Raw genomic sequence first — 20,000 nt, forward strand, 5'->3', positions numbered from 1 at the left:
GATGGAGTTGGGGTGGAGTTGGGATGGAGTTGGGATGGAGTTAGGATGGAGTTAGGGTGGAGTTGGGATGGAGTTGGGATGGAGTTGGGATGGAGTTGGGATGGAGTTGGGATGGAGTTGGGGTGGAGTTGGGGTGGAGTTGGGATGGAGTTGGGGTGGAGTTGGGATGGAGTTGGGATGGAGTTAGGATGGAGTTAGGGTGGAGTTGGGATGGAGTTAGGGTGGAGTTGGGATGGAGTTGGGGTGGAGTTGGGGTGGAGTTGGGATGGAGTTAGGATGGAGTTAGGGTGGAGTTGGGATGGAGTTAGGGTGGAGTTGGGATGGAGTTAGGATGGAGTTAGGATGGAGTTGGGATGGAGTTAGGATGGAGTTAGGGTGGAGTTAGGATGGAGTTGGGGTGGAGTTGGGGTGGAGTTAGGGTGGAGTTAGGATGGAGTTAGGATGGAGTTAGGGTGGAGTTAGGGTGGAGTTAGGGTGGAGTTAGGATGGAGTTGGGGTGGAGTTGGGGTGGAGTTAGGGTGGAGTTGGGGTGGAGTTGGGGTGGAGTTGGGGTGGAGTTAGGGTGGAGTTAGGGTGGAGTTGGGATGGAGTTAGGATGGAGTTAGGATGGAGTTAGGGTGGAGTTGGGGTGGAGTTGGGGTGGAGTTAGGGTGGAGTTGGGATGGAGTTGGGATGGAGTTAGGGTGGAGTTAGGATGGAGTTAGGGTGGAGTTGGGGTGGAGTTAGGGTGGAGTTAGGATGGAGTTAGGGTGGAGTTGGGGTGGAGTTGGGGTGGAGTTAGGATGGAGTTGGGATGGAGTTGGGATGGAGTTAGGGTGGAGTTGGGGTGGAGTTAGGGTGGAGTTAGGGTGGAGTTGGGATGGAGTTGGGGTGGAGTTGGGGTGGAGTTAGGGTGGAGTTGGGATGGAGTTGGGATGGAGTTGGGGTGGAGTTGGGGTGGAGTTAGGGTGGAGTTAGGGTGGAGTTGGGATGGAGTTGGGATGGAGTTGGGATGGAGTTGGGATGGAGTTGGGGTGGAGTTAGGGTGGAGTTAGGGTGGAGTTGGGGTGGAGTTGGGGTGGAGTTGGGGTGGAGTTAGGGTGGAGTTGGGATGGAGTTGGGATGGAGTTAGGATGGAGTTGGGATGGAGTTGGGGTGGAGTTGGGGTGGAGTTAGGGTGGAGTTGGGGTGGAGTTGGGGTGGAGTTAGGATGGAGTTAGGATGGAGTTAGGGTGGAGTTGGGATGGAGTTAGGGTGGAGTTAGGGTGGAGTTAGGGTGGAGTTAGGGTGGAGTTGGGATGGAGTTGGGGTGGAGTTGGGGTGGAGTTAGGGTGGAGTTAGGGTGGAGTTAGGGTGGAGTTGGGATGGAGTTGGGGTGGAGTTAGGATGGAGTTAGGATGGAGTTGGGATGGAGTTGGGATGGAGTTAGGATGGAGTTGGGGTGGAGTTGGGATGGAGTTAGGATGGAGTTGGGGTGGAGTTGGGGTGGAGTTAGGATGGAGTTGGGGTGGAGTTGGGATGGAGTTAGGATGGAGTTAGGGTGGAGTTGGGGTGGAGTTAGGGTGGAGTTAGGGTGGAGTTAGGGTGGAGTTGGGATGGAGTTGGGGTGGAGTTAGGATGGAGTTGGGATGGAGTTGGGATGGAGTTAGGATGGAGTTGGGGTGGAGTTGGGATGGAGTTAGGATGGAGTTGGGGTGGAGTTGGGGTGGAGTTAGGGTGGAGTTGGGGTGGAGTTGGGGTGGAGTTGGGGTGGAGTAGGGGTGGAGTTGGGGTGGAGTTGGGGTGGAGTTGGGGTGGAGTTGGGATGGAGTTGGGGTGGAGTTGGGGTGGAGTTAGGGTGGAGTTGGGGTGGAGTTAGGGTGGAGTTAGGGTGGAGTTGGGGTGGAGTTAGGGTGGAGTTGGGGTGGAGTTGGGGTGGAGTTAGGGTGGAGTTGGGGTGGAGTTAGGGTGGAGTTGGGGTGGAGTTGGGGTGGAGTTAGGGTGGAGTTGGGGTGGAGTTAGGGTGGAGACAGAATTGTTAGCTCGGCAGACTTCAGGGAGCCGAGGAGCATCTAGGTAGCAGCCTGCTAGGTCCGATAATGCTAGCTAGCTAGCGGGCTAGGGACCGATGAGCAGGAAAGAGCCAGCAGGTAGGAGATGACAACACATCTTCTATTTGTTCTGATGACTGACGAAAGTAGAGAGCCGGACAGGAGAGGTTCTGATCTGGACTAAAGAACAAGATTTGGGTCGGAGGAGCGGCGAACAAACAACGCCAGCATCCTCGGCGACCCGGGAAAATATATGCGTATGTATATATATATATATATATATATATGCCATGTTAGCAAAGCGCTAGCTGGCTGTATCTGCTACCTCTGTCCCTAGAGAGGGTGTTCTCCACAGCAGGAGACATATGGAGCTATTTCAGGGTCATACGTTTTGATCATTCAAAAAAATACAATTTATTTGTAAGTCCAAGTTTTTATCCTGAACTTTGAAAAATACAATGATGTATTCAAAACAAAAAAAAGTATTTGAAATCATTTTTCAGGTTGAATATCATTTTGATTGAGTTCAGCAATTTTTTTGAATAATATATTTATTTTCAGATTTCACTTTCATACATATTTTGATATTTGAATCCTTATTTTTTTCAGTTTTAGATTTTACTTTTTCAGATTCAAAACAATTATTTTTTCACTTTCAGATCTTTTTTTTCGCTTTCAGACTTTTGACCCAGATATTGCTTCGGGGGCGGGACTTAGTTTGGCACCCTGAGTGACAGCCCTCCCTCTGTCATGTTGCCTTCATGGATGTTAGGTAGCGCAAGAAATAGAACTACACACTTTCTATACACAATACTCCCGTGATTGGTGGTAAACTGATACCAACATCAAAGTTCCTTTAAGCGAGCTGTTGAGCATCGTAGTTGGCAACAATCAAGGTATAAGAGCAATAAACTGTGCTAGAATCTGAAATCACGTATCCGCAATCAAGCATTGTCCTTCCCCACTTCCACGTAGCCCCATGAACGCAGCATAGTATTGGCTTGGCTTTTGCGATCAGAATCAGAATACCTTTATTAGTCCCACAGGGGATACATTTACATTGTTACAGCAGACAAGAGCCAAAGACAGCTTAATGTTACCTAAAGCAAGCATACAAAAGTATTAAAGATTAAAAAAAGAAATTATATATATTTTTAAAGTTACACATTTTACATAATACACACCCTGTGACAGTTCTGCGGATTTAGCAGCCAGGTATATATTGCGCAGTTTTTAACGGCATATATATATATATATATATATATATATATATATACATATATATATATATATATATATATATATATATATATGTATATATATATATATATATATATATACATATATATATATATATATATATATTGCACATATTGCACATAGTTGGTATTTATCAACAAGAGGTGTTATAGTCTGTTGTTTTGTGCGGGGTCTACTAGGGGCTGTGCTGGTTCTATAGCCTGCAGGAAGGAAGGACCTGCGGTATCTCTCCGTGAGACAGCGGGGGATGTGCGTCAGGTCCACCAGAACAACCTGTTGGCTCGTTGTGGATACGTAATTTCACATTCTAGCACAGTTTATTTGTACTTGATTGTTGCCAACTACGATGCTCAACAGCTCGCTTAACCGAACTTTGACGCTGGACTCAGTTTTGTAACGTACATGAAGGCAACATGACAGAGGGAGGCCTGTCACTCTGGATGCCAAACTTCTCTTTGGTAAGCCCCCCCGCCCCCCCCCCCCCAGCAGTATCAGGGCCAAAAGTTTGAAAGCGAAAAAAAGAGATCTGAAAGTGGAAAAACGATCTGAAGGTGAAAAGCAATGTGAAACCTGAAAAAACAAGATTTGAAACTGAAAAAATTATTGTTTTGAATCTGAAAACGAAAAATCTGTGCTGAAAAAAATAAGGACTCAAATATCAAAATATGTATAAAAGTGAAATCTGAAAATAAATATATTATTCAAAAAAAATTGCTGAACTGAATCAAAATGATATTCAACCTGAACAATGATTTCAGATACTTTTTTTTATTTTGAATTCATCATTGTATTTTTCAAAGTTCAGGATAAAAACTTGAACTTTCAAATAAATTGTATTTTTTTGAATGATCAAAAGTTATGACCCTGAAATAGCTCCATAGAGACATGGTTAGTGCCAGCAGATCTGACCTCTCAGCAAGCGATGTGGACAAGTTCATTTTTCTTTAAAAAAACATGAAGATACAACGACAAGCAAGACCTAATGTCAAACTGGCTGCTTAGGTACGAGTACTGTACAGTTCAAATACAGATGATTTCAGTTCATCGAAATCTATTTTATTATATTTTGTATTTATTTGAGTGAATACATTATTCACAGTTTAATAATAAAAAAAAAATATATATATTTTATGTTTTGTGATAATTGTTTCTGCTGTACCGAAAACGTACCAAACCGTGACCTAAACACTGAGGTACCTATCGAACCAAAATGTTTGTGAACCGTTACACCCCTAGTGTGTGTGTGTGTGTGTGTGTGTTTGTCTCTGTTACCTGTGCAGGTGAGTTCTGCGCAGGTCACGTGTTCCGTCAGAACGGTCCCATACCCCTTCAGCTTCTCTACGATCCTCCGGTAAACAGCCGCGTCATCGCGCCCCCCCCGGATGCTGCCGCAGAAATACACCTTCATGTCCCCACGGTACTACCTGAGTAACTACCCGAGCAACTACCTCAGTAACTACCTGTATAACTGTGCTACCTTTATTACACCTGTACTGACTATCTATCTCTCTCCCTTTTTATAACTGTCTCTTCACTGTCTCTTTCCCGCGCTTCATGTAAACGTGGCTCTGCGTGATGATGTCGTTACCTTACGTTGTGTGTGACGTAAACTTTGATTGGTTGAATCCCGTCTAGCCTCTCGGACTCTGATTGGAGCGGGGTGACCGGAACTGCCCTACAGGCGGCAGACTTTCAGAATAAAGGCTCAGATAATATTATAATTTCAAAATGTGAAAATAATAATATAATTATTATTATAATAATAATAACAAGAATCATAATAATAATAATAACAATAATATGTTTCCTGTTTACTTTCTCTCCAACAAAACTAATGATTACATGGCTGAGTTGAATATTTGATTGTAATTGGTCCATTTGGTCCATTTGGGACATTTGAGAGGTCACATGACAGCAGCTGGTCAGCACTTTAATAACACATGAACACACCCTGTAGAGGCTTAGAGCTCAGTAACTGTTTATTATGGTCTGCAGATACAATAAAACACACTTTAACATGGGGGGGGGGCTCAGTGGGTAATCAGCAGAGTGGAGTTCAGGGTCAGCACCGGCACGTCTCTGGCCACCCGCTGCATCGGCACCATGGGGGGTCCTTCAAGAGACTCCAGAAGACCTGAAGAACAGAGGGGTTAGAGTGAGTGAGTGAGAGAGAGAGAGAGAGTACTGCCCTGCTGTATAACTGTGCGTGTGCGTGTGCGTGTGTGTGTGTGTGTGTGTGTGTGTGTGTACCCTCTATTATCTTGTGGTAGTTGAAGTGCAGGTAGAGCAGGAACATCATATGGAGAACAGACAGAGTTCCACAGAGCAGCAGACGAGGAGTCTGACCCACAGTCCTGGAGAGGAGGGCTGTCACCTGAGAGAACAGAGGCATCATGGGTAATGTAGTGCTGAGAGAGAACAGAGGGGCCGTTTCTCAATCGCAGTGTTTCCCCTACCATTGTCTTGGCGGGGCGCTGCGCCCTGCCAACGGAGCCCCGCGCCCTGCCTGAAATTCAAGGTGTTTTTATTTTGTTTTTTATTTAAAAAATATATATATATAGCACCAAATTTCAACTGAAGTCATCTATCTACGGTCACTTTTCCCATTGAACATGTGCTCTTTTATTAAATAAACTAAACGCCATGTTATTTATCCAATGTGTTCATGTTTCAGTGTACACTGCTTTGCGTATTCACTTTCTCCCTCCGCTCTGTTTCTGAAGGGCGGGGCTCACACACACACACACACACACACACACACACACACACACACGAATGCACACACTCGCGCTCACAATCAGAGACAAGAGCGGAGGAAAGGAGGAGAACAACAAAGTGTAAAAAAGTCAAACAAATCTGCTTTATTGGCACGAGCTCTGCTGTCTGCCCGTTTGTGTCCCCCCCAAGTTTCAAATTCGTTTATTATTTTTTAACCGCAAGCCGTTATCGTCACGGGAGAAGGACACACACAGCCTGCCCAGGTGGACGCGCGCGAACGCGACAACGAACGTAGCGTGCGCATTCTAAAAATAGCTCACAGATGGAGCAGGTAACCCGGTTTTGAACTACAGTATTGAGATGTGAGTTGGTTTATTCAGTAAATTAGCTCAGGATAATTGGATGTTCTGTCTACACCTGTTGATGTGAGGCTAATGCAGGACTTGCTAGCTTGATGCTACCGGCATTTAGCGGCAGTGACTCAACAAATTGCCACTTAAAATGTATCGTCAGCAATGTATGACAAGTAGACTGCTTGTTTAATGTTACACTAACACCAATAGCTCAATATGATCATAACACGATTGCTTTCATATCAGAGATCAGATGAGGTGGAGCTGCCTCCAGCAATAGAGGATGAGGCAGAGAGAAGCAGCAGCAGCACAGGGTTGCAGCAGGTATGTTATATGCTGTAGTCAGGTGATTTAAATGTATCAATGAAAGGAAGAAGTGTAGACAACATGATATGAAGGGAATACAGTTTAAATTAAAGTAATACAGTATAGTGTAACACTGTACTGTATTACTTTTTAATGTCCAAATACATTTGTTACTGTACGATATCGATAACAATAATTCACAGCTCCTCTCTGCTCCAGAGGATAACAAAAATGTGGGCGCCCCGACATTTGTTTTCGAGCAGCACCCTGCCAAGGCAGTAAACCTAGGGGAAACACTGCAATCGCGAGGATGCTTGCTTGGTAGCACATGTCTTCTGAGTCACTTCCTTCAGAAGCTAGGCAAGAATCCTTCCTGGCATTCGAAAAACTAAGAGTGGAACAGGCTAGCAAGTGTGCAGGTGTGCGTCATATGAGAGGCCCCGCCTTACATTTCCCGCCACAGATGTGGGGAAATTGGTCCGTGCGCAAAGCATTGTGGGGATTTGAAGGACGCGAAATCTACCCATGTGCAGCCTCCAAATTACCCCCAAACCAAGGACGCGGCCTCGGTGGAATTCCAAGTATGCTGGAGATTGGAACAGTCCTTTGGCGGCACTCGATGACGTAATATCCTTGAAATATTGGCTTGGAAGCCAGTTTCCTCGAGATTGAGAAACGGCCAGGGGCTGAGAGAGAACAGAGGGGCTGATGGGTAGTGTAGTGCAGAGAGAACAGAGGGGCTGATGGGAAACGTAGTGCTCACCATGCGCAGGGTGGACAGGCCTCCACATAGCAGCCAGAGGAAGTAGAACAGGAAGTGGAAGTGGATGTTGTAGGTGATGAAGAGGACCACGCAGTGTCCAAACAGACCGTAACCCTGACAACGAGAGACAGGGAGCGATGTCACTACATTATCAGGGTATTAACATCACCTGTCTGTAGCATCACCTGTCTGTAGCATCGCCTGTCTGTAGCATCACCTGTAGTAGCTTCACCTGTAGTAGCTTCACCTGTAGTAGCATCACCTGTAGTAGCATCACCTGTAGTAGCATCACCTGTCTGTAGCATCACCTGTAGTAGCATCACCTGTAGTAGCATCACCTGTAGTAGCATCACCTGTCTGTAGCATCACCTGTCTGTAGCATCACCTGTAGTAGCATCACCTGTAGTAGCATCACCTGTCTGTAGCATCACCTGTAGTAGCATCACCTGTAGTAGCATCACCTGTCTGTAGCATCACCTGTAGTAGCATCACCTGTAGTAGCATCGCCTGTCTGTAGCATCACCTGTAGTAGCATCACCTGTAGTAGCATCGCCTGTAGTAGCATCGCCTGTCTGTAGCATCGCCTGTAGTAGCATCGCCTGTAGTAGCATCGCCTGTAGTAGCATCACCTGTAGTAGCATCACCTGTCTGTAGCATCGCCTGTCTGTAGCATCGCCTGTAGTAGCATCGCCTGTAGTAGCATCGCCTGTAGTAGCATCGCCTGTAGTAGCATCGCCTGTAGTAGCATCGCCTGTCTGTAGCATCGCCTGTCTGTAGCATCGCCTGTCTGTAGCATCGCCTGTAGTAGCTTCACCTGTAGTAGCATCACCTGTAGTAGCATCACCTGTCTGTAGCATCACCTGTAGTAGCATCACCTGTAGTAGCATCACCTGTCTGTAGCATCGCCTGTCTGTAGCATCGCCTGTAGTAGCATCGCCTGTAGTAGCATCGCCTGTAGTAGCATCGCCTGTAGTAGCATCGCCTGTCTGTAGCATCGCCTGTCTGTAGCATCGCCTGTCTGTAGCATCGCCTGTAGTAGCATCACCTGTCTGTAGCATCACCTGTCTGTAGCATCACCTGTCTGTAGCATCACCTGTCTGTAGCATCACCTGTAGTAGCATCACCTGTCTGTAGCATCACCTGTCTGTAGCATCACCTGTCTGTAGCATCACCTGTCTGTAGCATCACCTGTAGTAGCATCACCTGTAGTAGCATCACCTGTCTGTAGCATCACCTGTCTGTAGCATCACCTGTAGTAGCATCACCTGTAGTAGCATCACCTGTAGTAGCATCACCTGTCTGTAGCATCACCTGTCTGTAGCATCACCTGTCTGTAGCATCACCTGTAGTAGCATCACCTGTAGTAGCATCACCTGTAGTAGCATCACCTGTAGTAGCATCACCTGTCTGTAGCATCACCTGTCTGTAGCATCACCTGTCTGTAGCATCACCTGTAGTAGCATCACCTGTCTGTAGCATCACCTGTCTGTAGCATCACCTGTAGTAGCATCACCTGTAGTAGCATCACCTGTCTGTAGCATCACCTGTCTGTAGCATCACCTGTCTGTAGCATCACCTGTCTGTAGCATCACCTGTCTGTAGCATCACCTGTAGTAGCATCACCTGTCTGTAGCATCGCCTGTAGTAGCATCGCCTGTAGTAGCATCGCCTGTAGTAGCATCGCCTGTCTGTAGCATCGCCTGTCTGTAGCATCGCCTGTCTGTAGCATCGCCTGTAGTAGCATCACCTGTAGTAGCATCACCTGTCTGTAGCATCACCTGTCTGTAGCATCACCTGTCTGTAGCATCACCTGTAGTAGCATCACCTGTCTGTAGCATCACCTGTCTGTAGCATCGCCTGTCTGTAGCATCGCCTGTCTGTAGCATCGCCTGTCTGTAGCATCACCTGTAGTAGCATCACCTGTAGTAGCATCACCTGTCTGTAGCATCACCTGTCTGTAGCATCACCTGTAGTAGCATCACCTGTAGTAGCATCACCTGTCTGTAGCATCACCTGTCTGTAGCATCGCCTGTCTGTAGCATCGCCTGTCTGTAGCATCGCCTGTCTGTAGCATCACCTGTAGTAGCATCACCTGTAGTAGCATCACCTGTCTGTAGCATCACCTGTCTGTAGCATCACCTGTAGTAGCATCACCTGTAGTAGCATCACCTGTAGTAGCATCACCTGTCTGTAGCATCACCTGTCTGTAGCATCACCTGTCTGTAGCATCACCTGTCTGTAGCATCACCTGTCTGTAGCATCACATGTAGTAGCATCACCTGTCTGTAGCATCACCTGTCTGTAGCATCACCTGTCTGTAGCATCACCTGTCTGTAGCATCACCTGTAGTAGCATCACCTGTCTGTAGCATCACCTGTCTGTAGCATCACCTGTCTGTAGCATCACCTGTAGTAGCATCACCTGTCTGTAGCATCACCTGTAGTAGCATCACCTGTAGTAGCATCGCCTGTCTGTAGCATCGCCTGTCTGTAGCATCGCCTGTCTGTAGCATCGCCTGTCTGTAGCATCACATGTAGTAGCATCACCTGTAGTAGCATCACATGTAGTAGCATCACCTGTCTGTAGCATCACCTGTCTGTAGCATCACCTGTCTGTAGCATCACCTGTCTGTAGCATCACCTGTCTGTAGCATCACCTGTAGTAGCATCACCTGTCTGTAGCATCACCTGTAGCATCACCTGTCTGTAGCATCACCTGTCTGTAGCATCACCTGTCTGTAGCATCATCTGTAGCATCACCTGTCTGTAGCATCACCTGTAGCATCACCTGTCTGTAGCATCACCTGTCTGTAGCATCACCTGTAGCATCACCTGTCTGTAGCATCACCTGTCTGTAGCATCACCTGTCTGTAGCATCACCTGTCTGTAGCATCGCCTGTCTGTAGCATCACCTGTAGTAGCATCACCTGTAGTAGCATCACCTGTCTGTAGCATCGCCTGTCTGTAGCATCGCCTGTAGTAGCATCGCCTGTAGTAGCATCGCCTGTAGTAGCATCGCCTGTCTGTAGCATCGCCTGTCTGTAGCATCGCCTGTCTGTAGCATCGCCTGTAGTAGCATCACCTGTCTGTAGCATCACCTGTCTGTAGCATCACCTGTCTGTAGCATCACCTGTCTGTAGCATCACCTGTCTGTAGCATCACCTGTAGCATCACCTGTAGTAGCATCACCTGTAGTAGCATCACCTGTCTGTAGCATCACCTGTCTGTAGCATCACCTGTCTGTAGCATCACCTGTCTGTAGCATCACCTGTCTGTAGCATCACCTGTAGTAGCATCACCTGTAGTAGCATCACCTGTAGTAGCATCACCTGTCTGTAGCATCACCTGTAGTAGCATCACCTGTCTGTAGCATCACCTGTCTGTAGCATCACATGTAGTAGCATCACCTGTAGTAGCATCACCTGTAGTAGCATCACCTGTCTGTAGCATCACCTGTCTGTAGCATCACCTGTCTGTAGCATCACCTGTCTGTAGCATCACCTGTCTGTAGCATCACCTGTAGTAGCATCACCTGTAGTAGCATCACCTGTCTGTAGCATCGCCTGTAGTAGCATCGCCTGTAGTAGCATCGCCTGTCTGTAGCATCGCCTGTCTGTAGCATCGCCTGTCTGTAGCATCACCTGTCTGTAGCATCGCCTGTAGTAGCATCACCTGTAGTAGCATCACCTGTAGTAGCATCACCTGTCTGTAGCATCACCTGTCTGTAGCATCACCTGTAGTAGCATCACCTGTAGTAGCATCACCTGTAGTAGCATCACCTGTCTGTAGCATCGCCTGTCTGTAGCATCGCCTGTAGTAGCATCGCCTGTAGTAGCATCGCCTGTAGTAGCATCGCCTGTAGTAGCATCGCCTGTCTGTAGCATCGCCTGTCTGTAGCATCGCCTGTCTGTAGCATCGCCTGTAGTAGCATCACCTGTAGTAGCATCACCTGTCTGTAGCATCACCTGTCTGTAGCATCACCTGTCTGTAGCATCACCTGTCTGTAGCATCACCTGTCTGTAGCATCACCTGTAGTAGCATCACCTGTCTGTAGCATCGCCTGTCTGTAGCATCGCCTGTCTGTAGCATCGCCTGTCTGTAGCATCACCTGTAGTAGCATCACCTGTCTGTAGCATCACCTGTCTGTAGCATCACCTGTCTGTAGCATCACCTGTCTGTAGCATCACCTGTCTGTAGCATCACCTGTAGTAGCATCACCTGTCTGTAGCATCGCCTGTCTGTAGCATCGCCTGTCTGTAGCATCGCCTGTCTGTAGCATCACCTGTAGTAGCATCACCTGTCTGTAGCATCGCCTGTCTGTAGCATCACCTGTCTGTAGCATCACCTGTAGTAGCATCACCTGTCTGTAGCATCGCCTGTCTGTAGCATCGCCTGTCTGTAGCATCGCCTGTCTGTAGCATCGCCTGTCTGTAGCATCACCTGTAGTAGCATCACCTGTAGTAGCATCACCTGTCTGTAGCATCACCTGTCTGTAGCATCACCTGTAGTAGCATCACCTGTAGTAGCATCACCTGTAGTAGCATCACCTGTCTGTAGCATCACCTGTCTGTAGCATCACCTGTCTGTAGCATCACCTGTAGTAGCATCACCTGTCTGTAGCATCACCTGTCTGTAGCATCACCTGTCTGTAGCATCACCTGTCTGTAGCATCACCTGTCTGTAGCATCACATGTAGTAGCATCACCTGTCTGTAGCATCACCTGTCTGTAGCATCACCTGTCTGTAGCATCACCTGTCTGTAGCATCACCTGTAGTAGCATCACCTGTCTGTAGCATCACCTGTCTGTAGCATCACCTGTCTGTAGCATCACCTGTAGTAGCATCACCTGTCTGTAGCATCACCTGTAGTAGCATCACCTGTAGTAGCATCACCTGTCTGTAGCATCGCCTGTCTGTAGCATCGCCTGTCTGTAGCATCGCCTGTCTGTAGCATCACATGTAGTAGCATCACCTGTAGTAGCATCACATGTAGTAGCATCACATGTAGTAGCATCACCTGTCTGTAGCATCACCTGTCTGTAGCATCACCTGTCTGTAGCATCACCTGTCTGTAGCATCACCTGTCTGTAGCATCACCTGTCTGTAGCATCACCTGTAGTAGCATCACCTGTCTGTAGCATCACCTGTAGCATCACCTGTCTGTAGTATCACCTGTCTGTAGCATCACCTGTCTGTAGCATCACCTGTCTGTAGCATCATCTGTAGCATCACCTGTCTGTAGCATCACCTGTAGCATCACCTGTCTGTAGCATCACCTGTCTGTAGCATCACCTGTAGCATCACCTGTCTGTAGCATCACCTGTCTGTAGCATCACCTGTCTGTAGCATCACCTGTCTGTAGCATCACCTGTCTGTAGTATCACCTGTAGCATCACCTGTAGTAGCATCACCTGTCTGTAGTATCACCTGTCTGTAGCATCACCTGTCTGTAGTATCACCTGTCTGTAGCATCACCTGTCTGTAGCATCACCTGTCTGTAGTATCACCTGTCTGTAGCATCACCTGTCTGTAGTATCACCTGTCTGTAGCATCACCTGTCTGTAGCATCACCTGTCTGTAGCATCACCTGTCTGTAGCATCATCTGTAGCATCACCTGTCTGTAGCATCACCTGTCCGTAGCATCACCTGTCTGTAGCATCACCTGTCTGTAGCATCATCTGTAGCATCACCTGTCTGTAGCATCACCTGTCTGTAGCATCACCTGTCTGTAGCATCACCTGTCTGTAGCATCACCTGTCTGTAGCATCACCTGTCTGTAGCATCATCTGTAGCATCACCTGTAGTAGCATCACCTGTCTGTAGCATCACCTGTCTGTAGCATCACCTGTAGCATCACCTGTCTGTAGCATCACCTGTAGTAGCATCACCTGTAGTAGCATCACCTGTAGTAGCATCACCTGTCTGTAGCATCACCTGTCTGTAGCATCGCCTGTCTGTAGCATCGCCTGTCTGTAGCATCACCTGTCTGTAGCATCACCTGTCTGTAGCATCACCTGTAGTAGCATCACCTGTCTGTAGCATCACCTGTCTGTAGCATCACCTGTCTGTAGCATCACCTGTCTGTAGCATCACCTGTAGTAGCATCACCTGTAGTAGCATCACCTGTCTGTAGCATCACCTGTCTGTAGCATCACCTGTAGTAGCATCACCTGTAGTAGCATCACCTGTAGTAGCATCACCTGTCTGTAGCATCACCTGTAGTAGCATCACCTGTCTGTAGCATCACCTGTCTGTAGCATCACATGTAGTAGCATCACCTGTAGTAGCATCACCTGTCTGTAGCATCACCTGTCTGTAGCATCACCTGTCTGTAGCATCACCTGTCTGTAGCATCACCTGTCTGTAGCATCACCTGTCTGTAGCATCACCTGTCTGTAGCATCACCTGTAGTAGCATCACCTGTCTGTAGCATCGCCTGTAGTAGCATCGCCTGTAGTAGCATCGCCTGTAGTAGCATCGCCTGTCTGTAGCATCGCCTGTCTGTAGCATCGCCTGTCTGTAGCATCACCTGTCTGTAGCATCGCCTGTAGTAGCATCACCTGTAGTAGCATCACCTGTAGTAGCATCACCTGTCTGTAGCATCACCTGTCTGTAGCATCACCTGTAGTAGCATCACCTGTAGTAGCATCACCTGTCTGTAGCATCGCCTGTAGTAGCATCGCCTGTAGTAGCATCGCCTGTAGTAGCATCGCCTGTAGTAGCATCGCCTGTCTGTAGCATCGCCTGTCTGTAGCATCGCCTGTCTGTAGCATCGCCTGTAGTAGCATCACCTGTAGTAGCATCACCTGTCTGTAGCATCACCTGTCTGTAGCATCACCTGTCTGTAGCATCACCTGTCTGTAGCATCACCTGTCTGTAGCATCACCTGTAGTAGCATCACCTGTCTGTAGCATCACCTGTCTGTAGCATCGCCTGTCTGTAGCATCGCCTGTCTGTAGCATCGCCTGTCTGTAGCATCACCTGTAGTAGCATCACCTGTAGTAGCATCACCTGTCTGTAGCATCACCTGTCTGTAGCATCACCTGTAGTAGCATCACCTGTAGTAGCATCACCTGTAGTAGCATCACCTGTCTGTAGCATCACCTGTCTGTAGCATCACCTGTCTGTAGCATCACCTGTAGTAGCATCACCTGTCTGTAGCATCACCTGTCTGTAGCATCACCTGTAGTAGCATCACCTGTCTGTAGCATCACCTGTAGTAGCATCACCTGTAGTAGCATCACCTGTCTGTAGCATCACCTGTCTGTAGCATCGCCTGTCTGTAGCATCGCCTGTCTGTAGCATCACATGTAGTAGCATCACCTGTAGTAGCATCACATGTAGTAGCATCACCTGTCTGTAGCATCACCTGTCTGTAGCATCACCTGTAGTAGCATCACCTGTCTGTAGCATCACCTGTCTGTAGCATCACCTGTCTGTAGCATCACCTGTAGTAGCATCACCTGTCTGTAGCATCACCTGTAGCATCACCTGTCTGTAGTATCACCTGTCTGTAGCATCACCTGTCTGTAGCATCACCTGTCTGTAGCATCACCTGTAGCATCACCTGTCTGTAGCATCACCTGTCTGTAGCATCACCTGTCTGTAGCATCACCTGTCTGTAGCATCACCTGTCTGTAGCATCACCTGTCTGTAGCATCACCTGTCTGTAGTATCACCTGTAGCATCACCTGTAGTAGCATCACCTGTCTGTAGCATCACCTGTCTGTAGTATCACCTGTCTGTAGCATCACCTGTCTGTAGCATCACCTGTCTGTAGTATCACCTGTCTGTAGCATCACCTGTCTGTAGTATCACCTGTCTGTAGCATCACCTGTCCGTAGCATCACCTGTCTGTAGCATCACCTGTCTGTAGCATCATCTGTAGCATCACCTGTCTGTAGCATCACCTGTCTGTAGCATCACCTGTCTGTAGCATCACCTGTCTGTAGCATCACCTGTCTGTAGCATCATCTGTAGCATCACCTGTAGTAGCATCACCTGTCTGTAGCATCACCTGTCTGTAGCATCACCTGTAGCATCACCTGTCTGTAGCATCACCTGTAGTAGCATCACCTGTAGTAGCATCACCTGTAGTAGCATCACCTGTCTGTAGCATCACCTGTCTGTAGCATCGCCTGTCTGTAGCATCGCCTGTCTGTAGCATCGCCTGTCTGTAGCATCACATGTAGTAGCATCACCTGTAGTAGCATCACATGTAGTAGCATCACCTGTCTGTAGCATCACCTGTCTGTAGCATCACCTGTAGTAGCATCACCTGTCTGTAGCATCACCTGTCTGTAGCATCACCTGTAGCATCACCTGTCGTAGCATCACCTGTAGTAGCATCACCTGTAGTAGCATCACCTGTAGTAGCATCACCTGTCTGTAGCATCACCTGTCTGTAGCATCACCTGTCTGTAGCATCACCTGTCTGTAGCATCACCTGTCTGTAGCATCACCTGTCTGTAGCATCACCTGTCTGTAGCATCATCTGTAGCATCACCTGTAGTAGCATCACCTGTCTGTAGCATCACCTGTCTGTAGCATCACCTGTAGTAGCATCACCTGTAGTAGCATCACCTGTCTGTAGCATCACCTGTCTGTAGCATCACCTGTCTGTAGCATCACCTGTCTGTAGCATCACCTGTCTGTAGCATCACCTGTCTGTAGCATCATCTGTAGCATCACCTGTAGTAGCATCACCTGTCTGTAGCATCACCTGTCTGTAGCATCACCTGTAGCATCACCTGTCTGTAGCATCACCTGTAGTAGCATCACCTGTAGTAGCATCACCTGTAGTAGCATCACCTGTCTGTAGCATCACCTGTCTGTAGCATCGCCTGTCTGTAGCATCGCCTGTCTGTAGCATCGCCTTTCTGTAGCATCACATGTAGTAGCATCACCTGTAGTAGCATCACATGTAGTAGCATCACCTGTCTGTAGCATCACCTGTCTGTAGCATCACCTGTAGTAGCATCACATGTAGTAGCATCACCTGTCTGTAGCATCACCTGTAGTAGCATCACCTGTCTGTAGCATCACCTGTCTGTAGCATCGCCTGTCTGTAGCATCGCCTGTCTGTAGCATCGCCTGTCTGTAGCATCACCTGTAGTAGCATCACCTGTAGTAGCATCACCTGTCTGTAGCATCACCTGTCTGTAGCATCACCTGTAGTAGCATCACCTGTAGTAGCATCACCTGTAGTAGCATCACCTGTCTGTAGCATCACCTGTCTGTAGCATCACCTGTCTGTAGCATCACCTGTAGTAGCATCACCTGTCTGTAGCATCACCTGTCTGTAGCATCACCTGTCTGTAGCATCACCTGTCTGTAGCATCACCTGTCTGTAGCATCACATGTAGTAGCATCACCTGTCTGTAGCATCACCTGTCTGTAGCATCACCTGTCTGTAGCATCACCTGTCTGTAGCATCACCTGTAGTAGCATCACCTGTCTGTAGCATCACCTGTCTGTAGCATCACCTGTCTGTAGCATCACCTGTAGTAGCATCACCTGTCTGTAGCATCACCTGTAGTAGCATCACCTGTAGTAGCATCACCTGTCTGTAGCATCACCTGTCTGTAGCATCGCCTGTCTGTAGCATCGCCTGTCTGTAGCATCACATGTAGTAGCATCACCTGTAGTAGCATCACATGTAGTAGCATCACCTGTCTGTAGCATCACCTGTCTGTAGCATCACCTGTCTGTAGCATCACCTGTCTGTAGCATCACCTGTCTGTAGCATCACCTGTCTGTAGCATCACCTGTAGCATCACCTGTCTGTAGTATCACCTGTCTGTAGCATCACCTGTCTGTAGCATCACCTGTCTGTAGCATCACCTGTCTGTAGCATCATCTGTAGCATCACCTGTCTGTAGCATCACCTGTAGCATCACCTGTCTGTAGCATCACCTGTCTGTAGCATCACCTGTAGCATCACCTGTCTGTAGCATCACCTGTCTGTAGCATCACCTGTCTGTAGTATCACCTGTAGCATCACCTGTAGTAGCATCACCTGTCTGTAGTATCACCTGTCTGTAGCATCACCTGTCTGTAGTATCACCTGTCTGTAGCATCACCTGTCTGTAGCATCACCTGTCTGTAGTATCACCTGTCTGTAGCATCACCTGTCTGTAGTATCACCTGTCTGTAGCATCACCTGTCTGTAGCATCATCTGTAGCATCACCTGTCTGTAGCATCACCTGTCTGTAGCATCACCTGTCTGTAGCATCACCTGTCTGTAGCATCATCTGTAGCATCACCTGTAGTAGCATCACCTGTCTGTAGCATCACCTGTCTGTAGCATCACCTGTAGCATCACCTGTCTGTAGCATCACCTGTAGTAGCATCACCTGTAGTAGCATCACCTGTAGTAGCATCACCTGTCTGTAGCATCACCTGTCTGTAGCATCGCCTGTCTGTAGCATCGCCTGTCTGTAGCATCACCTGTCTGTAGCATCACCTGTCTGTAGCATCACCTGTAGTAGCATCACCTGTCTGTAGCATCACCTGTCTGTAGCATCACCTGTCTGTAGCATCACCTGTCTGTAGCATCACCTGTAGTAGCATCACCTGTAGTAGCATCACCTGTCTGTAGCATCACCTGTCTGTAGCATCACCTGTAGTAGCATCACCTGTAGTAGCATCACCTGTAGTAGCATCACCTGTCTGTAGCATCACCTGTAGTAGCATCACCTGTCTGTAGCATCACCTGTCTGTAGCATCACATGTAGTAGCATCACCTGTAGTAGCATCACCTGTCTGTAGCATCACCTGTCTGTAGCATCACCTGTCTGTAGCATCACCTGTCTGTAGCATCACCTGTCTGTAGCATCACCTGTAGTAGCATCGCCTGTAGTAGCATCGCCTGTAGTAGCATCGCCTGTCTGTAGCATCGCCTGTCTGTAGCATCGCCTGTCTGTAGCATCACCTGTCTGTAGCATCGCCTGTAGTAGCATCGCCTGTAGTAGCATCGCCTGTAGTAGCATCGCCTGTCTGTAGCATCGCCTGTCTGTAGCATCGCCTGTCTGTAGCATCACCTGTCTGTAGCATCGCCTGTAGTAGCATCACCTGTAGTAGCATCACCTGTAGTAGCATCACCTGTCTGTAGCATCACCTGTCTGTAGCATCACCTGTAGTAGCATCACCTGTAGTAGCATCACCTGTCTGTAGCATCGCCTGTCTGTAGCATCGCCTGTAGTAGCATCGCCTGTAGTAGCATCGCCTGTAGTAGCATCGCCTGTCTGTAGCATCGCCTGTCTGTAGCATCGCCTGTAGTAGCATCACCTGTAGTAGCATCACCTGTCTGTAGCATCACCTGTCTGTAGCATCGCCTGTCTGTAGCATCGCCTGTCTGTAGCATCACCTGTCTGTAGCATCGCCTGTCTGTAGCATCGCCTGTCTGTAGCATCGCCTGTAGTAGCATCACCTGTAGTAGCATCACCTGTCTGTAGCATCACCTGTCTGTAGCATCACCTGTCTGTAGCATCACCTGTCTGTAGCATCACCTGTAGTAGCATCACCTGTAGCATCACCTGTCTGTAGCATCACCTGTCTGTAGCATCACCTGTCTGTAGCATCACCTGTAGTAGCATCACCTGTCTGTAGCATCGCCTGTCTGTAGCATCGCCTGTCTGTAGCATCGCCTGTCTGTAGCATCGCCTGTCTGTAGCATCACCTGTAGTAGCATCACCTGTAGTAGCATCACCTGTCTGTAGCATCACCTGTCTGTAGCATCACCTGTAGTAGCATCACCTGTAGTAGCATCACCTGTAGTAGCATCACCTGTCTGTAGCATCACCTGTCTGTAGCATCACCTGTCTGTAGCATCACCTGTAGTAGCATCACCTGTCTGTAGCATCACCTGTCTGTAGCATCACCTGTCTGTAGCATCACCTGTCTGTAGCATCACATGTAGTAGCATCACCTGTCTGTAGCATCACCTGTCTGTAGCATCACCTGTCTGTAGCATCACCTGTCTGTAGCATCACCTGTAGTAGCATCACCTGTCTGTAGCATCACCTGTCTGTAGCATCACCTGTCTGTAGCATCACCTGTAGTAGCATCACCTGTCTGTAGCATCGCCTGTCTGTAGCATCACCTGTAGTAGCATCACCTGTCTGTAGCATCACCTGTAGTAGCATCACCTGTAGTAGCATCACCTGTCTGTAGCATCGCCTGTCTGTAGCATCGCCTGTCTGTAGCATCGCCTGTCTGTAGCATCACATGTAGTAGCATCACCTGTAGTAGCATCACATGTAGTAGCATCACCTGTCTGTAGCATCACCTGTCTGTAGCATCACCTGTCTGTAGCATCACCTGTCTGTAGCATCACCTGTCTGTAGCATCACCTGTCTGTAGCATCACCTGTAGTAGCATCACCTGTCTGTAGCATCACCTGTAGCATCACCTGTCTGTAGTATCACCTGTCTGTAGCATCACCTGTCTGTAGCATCACCTGTCTGTAGCATCATCTGTAGCATCACCTGTCTGTAGCATCACCTGTAGTAGCATCACCTGTCTGTAGCATCGCCTGTCTGTAGCATCGCCTGTCTGTAGCATCGCCTGTCTGTAGCATCGCCTGTCTG

At 48.2% G+C, this 20,000-nt stretch overlaps 2 protein-coding genes across 2 annotated transcripts in view; both read right to left on the bottom strand.

The window, feature by feature from the left end:
- dnph1 (2'-deoxynucleoside 5'-phosphate N-hydrolase 1) overlaps positions 1-4,837 on the bottom strand; it is a 9,326-nt gene extending 4,489 nt beyond the window's left edge. Inside the window, exon 1 of the mRNA XM_079695873.1 lies at positions 4,542-4,837. Coding sequence (XP_079551999.1) covers positions 4,542-4,677 — 136 coding nt within the window. The 5' untranslated portion in view covers positions 4,678-4,837. The remainder of the gene's footprint in view (positions 1-4,541) is intronic.
- A 386-nt stretch (positions 4,838-5,223) lies between these two features.
- Positions 5,224-20,000, bottom strand: part of yipf3 (Yip1 domain family, member 3) — a 24,911-nt gene continuing 10,134 nt past the window's right edge. Inside the window, 3 exon segments of the mRNA XM_079695872.1 lie at positions 5,224-5,403; positions 5,520-5,643; positions 7,410-7,523. Coding sequence (XP_079551998.1) covers positions 5,300-5,403; positions 5,520-5,643; positions 7,410-7,523 — 342 coding nt within the window. The 3' untranslated portion in view covers positions 5,224-5,299.

Source organism: Notothenia rossii (genome assembly GCF_949606895.1).
Source record: "Notothenia rossii genome assembly, contig: scaffold_103, whole genome shotgun sequence".
In the NCBI taxonomy this organism is placed as follows: domain Eukaryota; kingdom Metazoa; phylum Chordata; class Actinopteri; order Perciformes; family Nototheniidae; genus Notothenia; species Notothenia rossii.